Source organism: Ochotona curzoniae, unplaced genomic scaffold, assembly GCF_017591425.1.
Source record: "Ochotona curzoniae isolate NIBS_2020 unplaced genomic scaffold, NIBS_Ocur_1.0 patch61, whole genome shotgun sequence".
NCBI classification, from domain to species: domain Eukaryota; kingdom Metazoa; phylum Chordata; class Mammalia; order Lagomorpha; family Ochotonidae; genus Ochotona; species Ochotona curzoniae.
In genome coordinates, this window is record NW_024467041.1 from 32,151 (window position 1) to 44,222 (window position 12,072).

Consider the following 12,072-nt stretch of genomic DNA (forward strand, 5'->3'; position numbering starts at 1 on the left):
CTTGCTCTTTGTGGTAAGATACTGCAGGGACGTAAGGACAAATAGAAAAGTATTAGTACGCCAAATAGTCTGCTAGTGACTTTATAGACCATTTTTTATTTTTTTAATTGTCGTTGTTTTTAAGTTTCCTTTGAAAAGCAGAGAGAGAGAGACAGAGATCTTCCACCTGTTGTATCCCTCCTAAATGTTCGTGATAGCTGAGTCCAGGCTAGGCCAGAGCCAGGAGCCTAGAACTCTGGCCCTTCCTCTCATATGGGTGGCAGTGACCAAGTACTTTAGCCATCGCCTGCTGTCTCAAGGTGTACATTAAAAGCTTGCTGGAATTGAAGCGAAACCAGCACTCAAACCAATCACCCATGGCATGCAGGTATACGAGCAGCAGTTGGCATGCTATGGTGCTAAATGCCTGCTTCATACATATGCTATTTTTACTGCTTACATCAATGTAGTGCAGTAAGTGATATTGCCCTTATTGTAGGAAGACCTGAAGCTCAAAATCATATGGAAACTTGTACAAGGCCGCTTATCTTGAGAATGTCACAACCAGGCTTCCAGCCAGTTCTGAGTCAAAAATTCACATTCCTTGTGCTCTGTTGTGACTCTTCAAGGAGTAGGTAGGCAGTGTGTAGGTGTGAGAGAACCACACTGATTATGTAATAGGTTATGTTTCAGAAAATAATAGTACTATCTGCAAAGCATAACATAGACTAAGTTGTCTAAGATATTTTTCATTTGGGTTATGGTGAAGGTATCACAAAGCGTAATTTGAGTTGGGCTTTAACGCTCCAGCGTCAGTGAGTGAGACACTCATCTGGAAGATGGTGAACCTCAGTATGAAGATAGCATGCAAGCTAAGGGTCATTTTCCCAGTGACAGGCAGCCTGACGTTCTTAAATGGGAGGTAGTACCCAGTAGGAGGCAGAGTTTCAAAGGAGGGGTAATTCAGATTTCTGCTTCTTAGGTATGAATATAACCCTTAGCAGGCCAAATCTAGTCAGTTTTGCTAAGTAAATGATCACATTTGTCCTTAAAGCACTCAGAGATCGATTTATTATTAACTGAGTTGCATTCTTAATTTATTACAAGCTACAGAAGTCAGAGTTGTGTGCCTGGCCAGTAAATGGGCACCATTACTATCCTGGAAGTGTCATGGAGGCAAGATCTGTTTGAATGCACCTCCACATCCCCGGGATCCAGCATAGGTTCAGCAGAGTAGACTCCCAAATGTTTGTTGATAGAAGACAAGCAACTTTAGTGACACTAGAACATGAGGAGAAGGAAAGTGAAAGCTGATTTCTTTTAAATTTTACTTAAAGCCCTCCTGAATACTATTCATAAAAGTGATTTTTCTGCAAGTACAGGTTGTTGATGCTTGCCTAGACATCGGTATGATTTATATGAGGGAGCTTCAAAAAATTAACAGAAAATTAAAGTAAGATAATATAAACTTTTCCTGAAATTCATAGTGAAATGTTAACAATTCTGACTCTGTAGTCATTGATTTCCACAACAATTTATAGTTTAAAAAACTCCTTTGTTGGTGCAGTAGAGACCTCCATATCCAGATGTGAAGACACAATGCAATATGCATCCCTACTCCCAATGAAACTTTGGACACGTCTAGACAATGGGATGCTGGACTGTCTGACCTTGTACCAGCAGTGTCAGGGCACACTGGAATCATAGATGACTGCTTCTGAAGGACTATACTATTGTAACAATATGGGGAAAATCAGTTGGGTGGTGGGAATTTGGGGTAGGGAGAAAAATCCCAGACCATATGGACTTGTAGCATAAAATTCAAAATAAAATTGTATCACATAATACAATGTTAACAACAATAAAAAAAAATTTAAAAAATATTGCACAGCCAAAAAAAAAAAGAAATAAAAAACCCCTTTGCAGAAATCTAGTGGCATATTTCAAATTTTGCTGTAAAAAGAGAGATTAAATTAGATTTGCCACGAGGGAACAGTGAGGCCTCCCAGAACATTTGCTTTTGTTTATGTCTCAAGATGATTTAACAGGTGATATTCACAGCCACTTCAGCTAGATATTAAGCTATAGTGATAAGGGCATGGGAACTTTTATTAATTGACTAGGAAGTAAAGCCTTGTGAAAGTAAGGAACTTGTTTGTTGAGGAGCAAGACAGTTGTAGATGACAGATAGCGGAAGAGATTAGAAAGAAAGGTATCAAAGGTTAACTCAGAAATCTTGTCTAGAGCAATCAGATTGGTCCTGGTACTGCCTTTATACTCCTGGTATTTATACTTCTATATTCCTTTTTTTAAAAATGAAAGTTTACGGGCCCGGCGCGGTGGCGCAAGTGGTTAAAGGTCCTCACCTTGCACGCCCGGGATCCCATGTGGGCGCTGGTTCTAATCCCAGCAGCCCCGCTTCCCTTCCAGCTCCCTGCCTGTGGCCTGGGAAAGCAGTCGAGGACAGCCCAAGGCTTTGGGACCCTGCACCCGCGTGGGAGACCCGGAAGAGGCTCCTGGCTTCGGATCGGCATAGTATTGGCCGTTGCGCTCACTTGGGGAGTGAATCATTGGACGGAAGATCTTCCTCTCTGTCTCTCCTCTCTGTATATCTGCCTTTCCAATAAAGAAATAATAAAAATAAATCTTTAAAAAAAAAAATGAAAGTTTACTGACCCAGCATGGTAGTGTAGTGGCCTAAGTCCTCACCTTGCATGTGCCGGTTCTAGTCCTGGATGCCCCACTTCCCATCCAGCTCCCTGCTTGTGGCCTGGGAAAGCAGTCAAGGATGGCCCAAAGCCTTGTGACCCTGCACCCATGTGGGAGAACCTGGAATGAAGCTCCTGGCTTCAGATTGGCCTAGTTCCAGCTGTTGTGGTCACTTGGGGAGTGAATCTTTGGACTTAAGGTCTTCCTGTCTGTCTCTTCTCCTCTTTGTATATCTGACCTTCCAATAAAAATAAATATTTTTTTAAAATGAAGGTGTGTTTTTTATTTTCATTAGAAAGGCAATTTGCAGAGAGGAGAGACCGAAAGATTTTCCATCCACTGATTCACTCCTGAAAAGTCTGTAATGACCAGAGCTGAGACTGGAACTTCTTTCACATTTCCCCATGGGTACGGGGGTCCAGGTATTTGAGCCATCCTCTGCTGCTTTCCCAGGCCATAAGCAAAGAGTGATATTGAAAGAGGAGCAACTAGGACCCAACCAGCCCTCTTATGTGATGCCAGCACCATAGGTGAAGTCTCATTCTACTACTCTATGGCACTGGCCCCTACAAAGCTAAAAAAATTCTTCGTAGTAACTGGGCGTTTGGATAACAATAATGTTACAGTAAATACTTTGAGCACTTTTATTTTCTATTTAAGACATGTTTCCAAAATATTTTTAACAATGTGAAACTGCTTCATTTTTCAGTATGCTTGCCATGAAAAAGAGGATGTGATAAGCTGTTCAACTTATGAAATTCAAGTTACATGTCAATTCTGCCAGGTATGTGTACAATGTTTGGAATTTTTAGCATTTTTTAAAATTAATTCTTTCATATATCTGTTTTTTTCCACATTTATGAAACCAATTATCTTTCTGTGCTTGTTTTGTTCAAATCAGAAGCAATGATTATCTTTACTACATTTGGTTATCCTGTTAATTAAAAGTTTCTTTAAAGCATTTTCTCTACATTTTAGCTCTTTCTTTTCCCTTCCGTGGCATTTATTTGCTGAAAAGACCGTAGTTTGTCATAGGTTTTTCTCCATGTTGAATTTCACTGCTTCTCTGGTGATACCATGGTGTTTATCTTCTGCACTCATGTTTTCTTGTAGTTGGAAATAGAGACTTCATTACATGCAGATTTCTCTCTCTCTCTCTCTGTCTCACACACACACACAAATACACACACATGCTAAGAAATATATCATAGATTTTTGTTGCATGTCTGTCCCATGTATAGTGTTGTTAATTAATCACTGACCTGTAAGTTCAGATACTGTTAGCCTGATCCAACCATCTTAAAATTCCCATCACCTTTTCTCCTAGTGGTTTCAAAAATCACTTCTTACCAGAAGACCAAGATATCAGTTGACTAAGATACTATAGCATTCTTCTTCTCCCACAGAGAAAATTAAACAACTGTTCATGCATTAAGTCACCATCCAAACAGGTGAATAAACAGGTGAGCAATCACAGTGTCTATTTTTAGCATAATGTTAAGAAGAGACACACTGAATAAATCTGGAAAGAATGAATTACCCATGTCACACCTCCCTCAGCTTCAAGAAGTATAGCATGAAAGGAGAAACTTCACCTCCTGCATGGGGTTTGGGCGAGGAAGTGGAGTACACACTTAGACTTGAAATCCAGGCCCAGTTCCTCCATGATGGACATGGCATCGTGACTTCTGCACCAAGCCGTGAGCTTTTAGACCCTCCTTAGCCAATCACTGCCAATTCTCCTACTTACTACCAGTCTCATCTGGCAGTTGGCAAAGCTGAATTCCTGCAACTTAAAAGTAGGGCAAGATTAGAAACTTGAACTTTTACCTTAAAACTCAGAGTTGGGCCTGCCACGGTGAGATCCAGTACCTGATAAAATCCGAATGTCAGTACTCCTAGGCCAGTGTTCACAGACAGAACCTCCAGACTTGTCCCAGAACCAAAAATTTGCTGTGGTATCTCTCTTGGGCCTGGTATCCATTTCTTCATCCCTTTCCCACTTTTAGGACTTTTTAAAGCCCACTGAACTGTGATGCAGCTTAGTGCTAACTCAAGTGGCCAAGGGGCTGCCTTTATCTCCATTCCTCTAACTTTGGGCGGAATACAAGGAACCACAGAACTGCTAAAACCCCACACATGGACCATTTTCTGGGACCATATGATAGGCCACAACACAACATAAATTTAAAATCTTCAACAAAATACCATCCAACTGAATCCAACAGCACATTAAAAAATTACCTTGATCAAATGAACATGCAAGAATTATGGAATCAATAAATATGATATTCCACATGAACAGCAGGAGGGACAAAAACCATCATCTCAACAGATGTAGAAAAACCCTACGTTCCTTTATGATGATAATTCTGAGTGAATTAGATCAGAAGGCACATACCTCAGCATAATGAAGGAAATATGAAATAAACCACAATAACATAGTAAATGTGGAAAAGCTGAACTTTCTGTGGAAGGTCTGGAACAAAGCATGAAATACTTAATTTTACCATATACAAAATATCAATTCAAAGTGGATTAAAGACCCAAATGTAAGACATAAAACTGAAATGTTTCAATAACATGGAACCACTTCAGGACTTTGGATTGGCCAAGCATTTCAAGGCTAGACTCCAAAAGCACAAGAAATTAAAGCAAAAATACACAACTAAAATTTCATCCAACTGAAGAGCATCTGCACAGCAAAGGAAGCCATCTGTGAAGAGAATATCTGTAGAGTGGCAGAAATATTTTCTAGCTATATATCTGACAAGTTAACCAAAATATGTAAGGAACCTTAAAAAGTCAATAGCAAAAAAATTTCAAGTAATCCAATTTTTGAATGATCAGTACATCTAAACAGCTACTTCCAAAAAGAAGACATAAATTAAAATACACAATCTTAATTTTGAATTGTTTTAATAACTCTGTTACTGATAGGCCAAAAGAATTTAAAAAAAAAATGCTGAACTTCATCAGACAATTGCAAATCAAAACCATAGTGAGGTATCACCTCACTACAGATAGATTTGTTGTTAACAACAAGACAAAAGGTAAGTGGTATCAAGTATATGGGGAAGAGGGAACCCTTGCACTCTGTTGATGAGAACATAAATTAGAACAGCTGTTGTGGAAAACAGTATGTAGGTTCCTCATAGACCTGCCTTATGATCTGTCCATTCCACTTTTGGGTATATGTCCAAGGGAAATGAAATCAGATCAATCTAAGAGGCTTCAATATTCCCATGTTTATTGCCGCATCATTCTTAATAGCCAAGAAATAAAAACAAATAGTCATATGAAGAAACTGTAACATGTATACAGAAGTGAATACTGTTCAACCCTAAAAAGTATGAGCTCTTGTCATTTGCATCAACATGGTAGAACCTGATGGTGAGAATAACTAGGCAAATAAAAACAAGTACAGTTTGATCTCACCCAGGTGGCATGGAAAAAAGTTGATACAGGCATTGAGAATACACTGTTGGTTCCTAGAGCTTCATGAGGACTGTTGTATTGCACAGCAGCTGCAAGATAAAGAGTTAGCCACTAGGCTGTCATGCTGGGCCCTCCTTTGCCTTTCTTTGAGCATTCCTTCGATCCCTCAATTTTTCTTCATTTAAAAAATAATTTATTTGGGGGGCCTGGCGGAGTGGCCTAGAGGCCGAAGTCCTCACCTTACACATGCTGAGATCTCATATGGTCGCCGGTTGTAATCCCATCAGTCCTAAAGCAGTGGAGGATGGCCGAAAGCCTTGGGACCCTGCACCCATGTGGAAGGCCCAGAAGAGGCTCCTGGCTTCTGGTTTCAGATTGGCTCAGTTCCAGCCATTGTGGCCCCTTGGGGAGTGAACCATCAGATGGAAGATCTTCCTCTCAGTCTCTCCTCCTCTCTGTATATCTGCCTCTCCAATTAAAAAAAAAAAAAAAAACTTAAAAAAATAATTTTTTTGAAAGGCAGAAAGAAATAGAAATACTGTGAGCCAGGCCTCTTTTTATTTACTAATTTATTCTTTTTAGAGTGCTGTGAGAGGCATCCACTATATAAAAATTATATACATATATATATGTATATATATAAACCCATATATATATATGGGTTTTTCTGCTTTTTTTAGCCTATGCCCTTCTCAAATCAAAAAGATAGTTAAAAGTCCTGGAACAAAGTGTACTTTGGGTAAGATTAACTTTGTAATTTCTTGTTTGTTAGTTTTTAGTTGCATAAATCATTTTGCTCTTTTTTGCTTTTTAATTGGGTATGATCTTCACAAAATAAAATGCACTACATACAGTAAAATCTGTCCTGTCTTTTCTGTGGAACATTGCCTTTTGCATCCTGCTTAAGAATCATTTTCCTACTCCAAAATCACACAAGTTGTTTTTCAAATTTTCTGTTGGAAATTCTTTCATCACCTTTTACTTTTGTGTCTGTGATCCACTGTAACAATTTTATATATGATATGAGATTGTCATCAGGTCAATCTTGTCACTTAGAGATACTTTTTGATAGGCATTAGAGGCTCTGAACAAGTTCTGCAAACGCCCATATACTTAGCTCTTCCCAGATATATTTGACGCTATGTATTTTTTTTCTATAGTAGGTATTTATATCCCAATAAAATATGCTTTGGGAAACACTGACCTAAAAAATTTATAAGCCACTTGTAAAGGGAATTTGTGTAATTTCATTACACAATTATTAAGGACTAAAGTAAAATACTATTTCTTCATAAAAATTTTAGGACTATTGAAAAACTATAGTCGAGTCTTTGTATAAATCAGATGACCATACTATAGAGTTCATTTCTAGATCCCATCCTGTTCCATTGCTTTATCTGTTATTAAACTCGTGTTAAAGTATCTTAATTACTGTAGCTTTGTAGTAATAAGTCTATGTTTTATAGGTCCTTTAGCTTGGTAACTGTTCTTTTGTCTTTTCTTAAGATTTATTTTATTTTTATTGGAAAGTCAGATATACAGAGAGGAGGAGAGACAGAGAGGAAGATCTTCCATCCAATGATTCACTCCCCAAGCAGCCGCAAAGACTGGAGTTGAGCCAGTCCGAAGCCAGGAGCCCGAAGCCTTCTCTCGGTCTCCCACATGGGTGCAGGGTCCCAAGGCTTTCGGCCATCCTCCACTGTTTTCCCAGGCCATGGCAGGAAACTAGATGGGCAGCAGGACTGATGGGATTACAACCAGTACCCATATGGGATTCCCGGTATGCAAGGCGAGAACTTTAGCCGCTATGCTGCTGCACCGGACCCTTGGTAACTGTTGTTAAGGATTGTCTGGCTTATTCTGAGTTTTGCATTTCCAGTAAATTTGAGAATCCGTTTCTATATACATAGAAAATCTGCTGGGATTTTTATTGAGATTATACTTTATCTGTAATAGATGGATTTGGATAGAATTAGCATGTTGGCATCAAGTTTTCCAATCCATGAATATGTTGCATTATGCATTTATTTAGCCATTTTAATTATTTTATGCAAATGTTTTAAAGTTTTTAGTATATGGGGTATATTTTTCATTAAATTTATTCTTAGGTATTTGCTTTTTCATTAAGTCATCATAAACTTTATACCTGGCAAGATTATCACAATGAGAAACAAATGTGAATATTCTGAAGAAAATATTGGCAAATGAAATTTGGAATAATACATATTCATGTCCAAGATGATTTATTACAGAAATTCTGATTGACTTACTACTTGAAAAGCCTTTTTTATGTGGAAGAAAATATAGGGGAAACACTTGAAGACATTGGTGTAGGTGATGACTTCTTGGATAAGGACTCAGCCACAAAGCACAGGAAAAAGTCAAAGTGCACACATGGGATTAGGGCAAACTCAGAAGCTTTGCAACATCAAAGGAACTAGAGTGAAGAGACAGTTGACAGAACGGGAAAAAATATTTGCAAGCTAAATTAGTTGAGAAATGATTAGTATCCACAATATATCAGCAACTCAAAAATCAATAAATAAAAAGAATAACCAGTCTAGTAAAGAAATAGAGGTGGGGGAGGACTTTACTAGGCCGGTCTCAGAAGAAGAAATACATAAACATGCCCTGAATTTGAGAGGGTTTGTAACTACTTCAACCTAGAGGGCTGGGTCAGGGTCATCATTATGTGTGCAATCATTCAGATTTTCTTATCTGAGGGCTTGTATATCAAAAAGAAGAGATGGGCAGGTGTGGTGGAGCAGGTGGCTCGGCTTTCTCCGGCATTGTGTAAACTACCTGTACCTCTCTCAGACCAAGGTGTTTAGTATAGGTGTCAGAAAAAATTTTAAAAGATTAACATTTTCACCTCACTGAAGTTATACAGAGTAATTGTTGTCCATTTGGGGGCCAGCATGTGGAGAACCGTGTTAAGCCAGTCCTGCAGTGTAGTCATCGTATGTAGGCACTAGTTCAAAGACCCAGCTGCTCTTCTGAGCCAGCTCTCTGCAAATGTGCCTGAGAAAGCACCAGAAGATGACTTAAGTGCTTGGCCCCTTCCACCCCAATATGGAAGACCTGGAAGAAACTGCTGGTTCCTTGCTTTGGGCTGCCTCAGCCCTGGCTGCTGGGGATATTTAGACAGTCACCGAATGGGGAAGATCCCCTCCCTGCCTCTGTTTCTGTAACTCTACCTTTCAAATAAATAAATCTTTTTTTAAAAGTGTTGTTTATCATTTGAAGTAATAATTTTTGAACAACACTCAGTTTGATCTGTCAAGATACCATGCATCTATAATACTTTTATTACTAAGGAGAAAAAATCTTCAGTACTAAGGGAAAATTAATGACAGTTGCTCTACTGTCTGTATTGCAAGCCACCTTTAGAGATTCAAAAGCGATGAATATCAGTTATAGCATGTGTTTTAGGGTTTATTCTCTACAGTGTAATAATGAAAACCTTACAGAATCAAAAAGTATTAACTTCATTGGAGTCATTTTATATATAATTGATTTTTCTAAGGAGGTATATTATGAATTCTCACAGTTGAATTTATATTTGGTGAACAAAAAAGATAGTTAAGAGCAGAAATTCCTTTCATACTGTTTCTACTTTCTTTGGTTTTTAAGTCTGGCTTCAGGATTTTTGTCTTTGATTTTTCTTCAGTTTGAAAATGATGATTCTAGGTACAGATTATGTATATTCTCATTCTCTGAGCTTCTAGGATCTGTGGGATGGTGTCTTTCATTAATTCTGAGAAGGTCTTGCTACTTAAAATATTTCTTTGTTCTCCTTTTTTTTGCTCGTTCGTACATTTTGAATACAAGTCATGCCTTTTGTTCTGATCTTTTTTCTCTGCACTTTAGCTGTAGAAGCCAAGCTTGATGTTGGTTTTTTGCTCTGCTGTGTCCCATGTGCTGTCTCAGCCATGCTTATTTCTGTGACAGTTCTTACCTCTAACATTCTCTTTTTATTCTTTCTGGGAATTTTTCTCTTTACCTATATCACTTATGTTGCTCACTTTTTGTCTTTGCATAGTATTTATAGTTATTTTAAAATTGTACCCCAATAAGTCCAAAATCTCTACCCTGCTGTAGCTTTTATTTTCTTTAAATCTCTTTAGACTATGTTTTTTGCCTTCTTAGCATGACTTGTAATTGTTTTGTTGAAAGCTGGACATGGTGCTTCAAGGGAAAGGAACTGAGGTAAACAGGCCTTTGCCTGAGTTTTTTTCCGGCTAGGAGTTAGGCTATGTTTACTATTTCCTGTAGCTGTGGGTGTCTGAATCTAAAATACCCTTTGGTGTCCTGGTTTCTTTCCCTGTGTTGTTTCTGGTCTGTCTAGAAAAGCACCTTCTTGATTAAGGTCTGAGCTTTGCAGCTTTGTGGCTGCTGTGATGAGACCAGTAATTTGTTTTTCGGGGTGACTAAGGCCTGGGGAGAAGGGAAGCTTCCTATGGTCATTGCCTGCTGCCACTAAGGTGAATGGGGGGGGGGAAGCATATTGGAGTGGGGTATTTTTTCCCCAGGCCAATTAGGCTGTTGTAAAATAGCCCTGTGTTTAAGCAGAACACAACTGGTGTGGACTATTTTAAAATGTTTTTTCCCATCCTTTTGCTGGAACCAAGGTGGTTTTTTTTTCCCCTCCAGTCTTGGTTCTGAGGCCTCAGTGGACTGCTTAGGTAAAACAGGAAAGTGTTTCTGCCTGTGCCCTACTCTCATTCTGGGCCCAGGAGCTCCCAAACGAGTCTTCCCTGACCTCTGTCAGTCAGTCTGAATTAAAGTTGAAGTATTCATGTGAATAATGGCTCCAGCAGGAGGCTTCTGCTCCTATTAATAGTGATTCAGTGTCTGCCCCTGTCTCCACTTTTCTCCTGAAGTTTGCTCTGTGACCTCAGTTCTCTGGTAAGATGGACTAAGAAGACTTGGTATTTTAAATTTGGTTGTTCTGAGGACAGGAATCTGAGTTCCCAATGTATATGGTATTAATTCAGACTTCCTGGAAGCCTTTTGTGCTATTGATCATTGTTACATGATCAAAACTCAATAACTATTGTGGACCAGTGTGGGTTTTTTAAAAAACAAGCTGTATCAAACCTCAGATGTATTAGGAAAAAGCCGTGTGACAATATTGGCAAAAACTTTGACCTTCATCTCAGGCGATTAGTTCTGTTTCCAGCTACATCACCAACAGAGTTGGAATCTTAGGATTTAGAAAAAGACCAAAATTAGAGATATAATGTTCATTATGTTAATACAGTCCACTTTCTCTATCTGTGGAGCTCACATCTGTCGATATGATGAATTCATAATGAAATGGAAACATTCTTAAAAATATCATTTGTACTGGACATATACACACTGTTATTAAGCTGTGTCATCTGTATACATAGCATTTGCATTTTGGTTGTTTTGCTTGTCTTTAAAAAATTATTTGCAAAGCAAATTTACAGAGAGAGAGATCCTCCATCCACTGGTTCATTGTCTGAATGACCACCTCAGTGGCTGGAGATGATCCAGGCTGGAGCCAGGAGCCTTGACTTTCTTCTGGGTCTCCAACATAGGTGCAGGGGCCCAATGACGTGGAACATCTTCCACTGCTCTCCCAGGCACATTAGCTGGATAGAAAGAAGAGCAACCAGGGCTAGAGCCAGATTCCAATATGGGATGCCAGTGCTGAAAGTAGAAGCTTAACCTACTATGCCATAGTACCTGTCCTTTGTGTGTGTTGTTGTTGGTTTTTTTTCTGTTTTGTTTTGTTTTGTTTTAAGTTTTGTTTTATTGGAAAGGCAGATTTACAGAGAGGGAGAATCAGAGAGAAAGATCTTCCCTCCGCTGGCTCACTTCCCAGGTGACCACAATAGCTAGAGCTGAGCCAATCTGGAGCCAGCAGCTTCTTCCAGTTCTCCCACCTAGGTGCAGGGTCCCTCAGCCTAGGGCCAT

General features: G+C 39.0%; 1 protein-coding gene across 13 annotated transcripts in view; it reads left to right on the forward strand.

The window, feature by feature from the left end:
- The window catches only part of LOC121168141 (cyclic AMP-dependent transcription factor ATF-2), an 86,722-nt gene that overhangs the window by 32,149 nt on the left and 42,501 nt on the right, over nt 1–12,072 (forward strand). For 7 of the 13 annotated variants that reach the window (XM_040997948.1, XM_040997946.1, XM_040997956.1 and 4 more), the window contains one exon: nt 3,398–3,472. In XM_040997948.1, the coding sequence (XP_040853882.1) occupies nt 3,441–3,472 (32 nt within the window). In that variant the 5' untranslated portion in view covers nt 3,398–3,440. Of the gene's footprint in view, nt 1–3,397; nt 3,473–3,514; nt 4,152–6,703; nt 6,866–12,072 lie in introns of those variants that run through there. The other 6 variants (XM_040997952.1, XM_040997959.1, XM_040997950.1 and 3 more) reach the window with 5 other exon arrangements.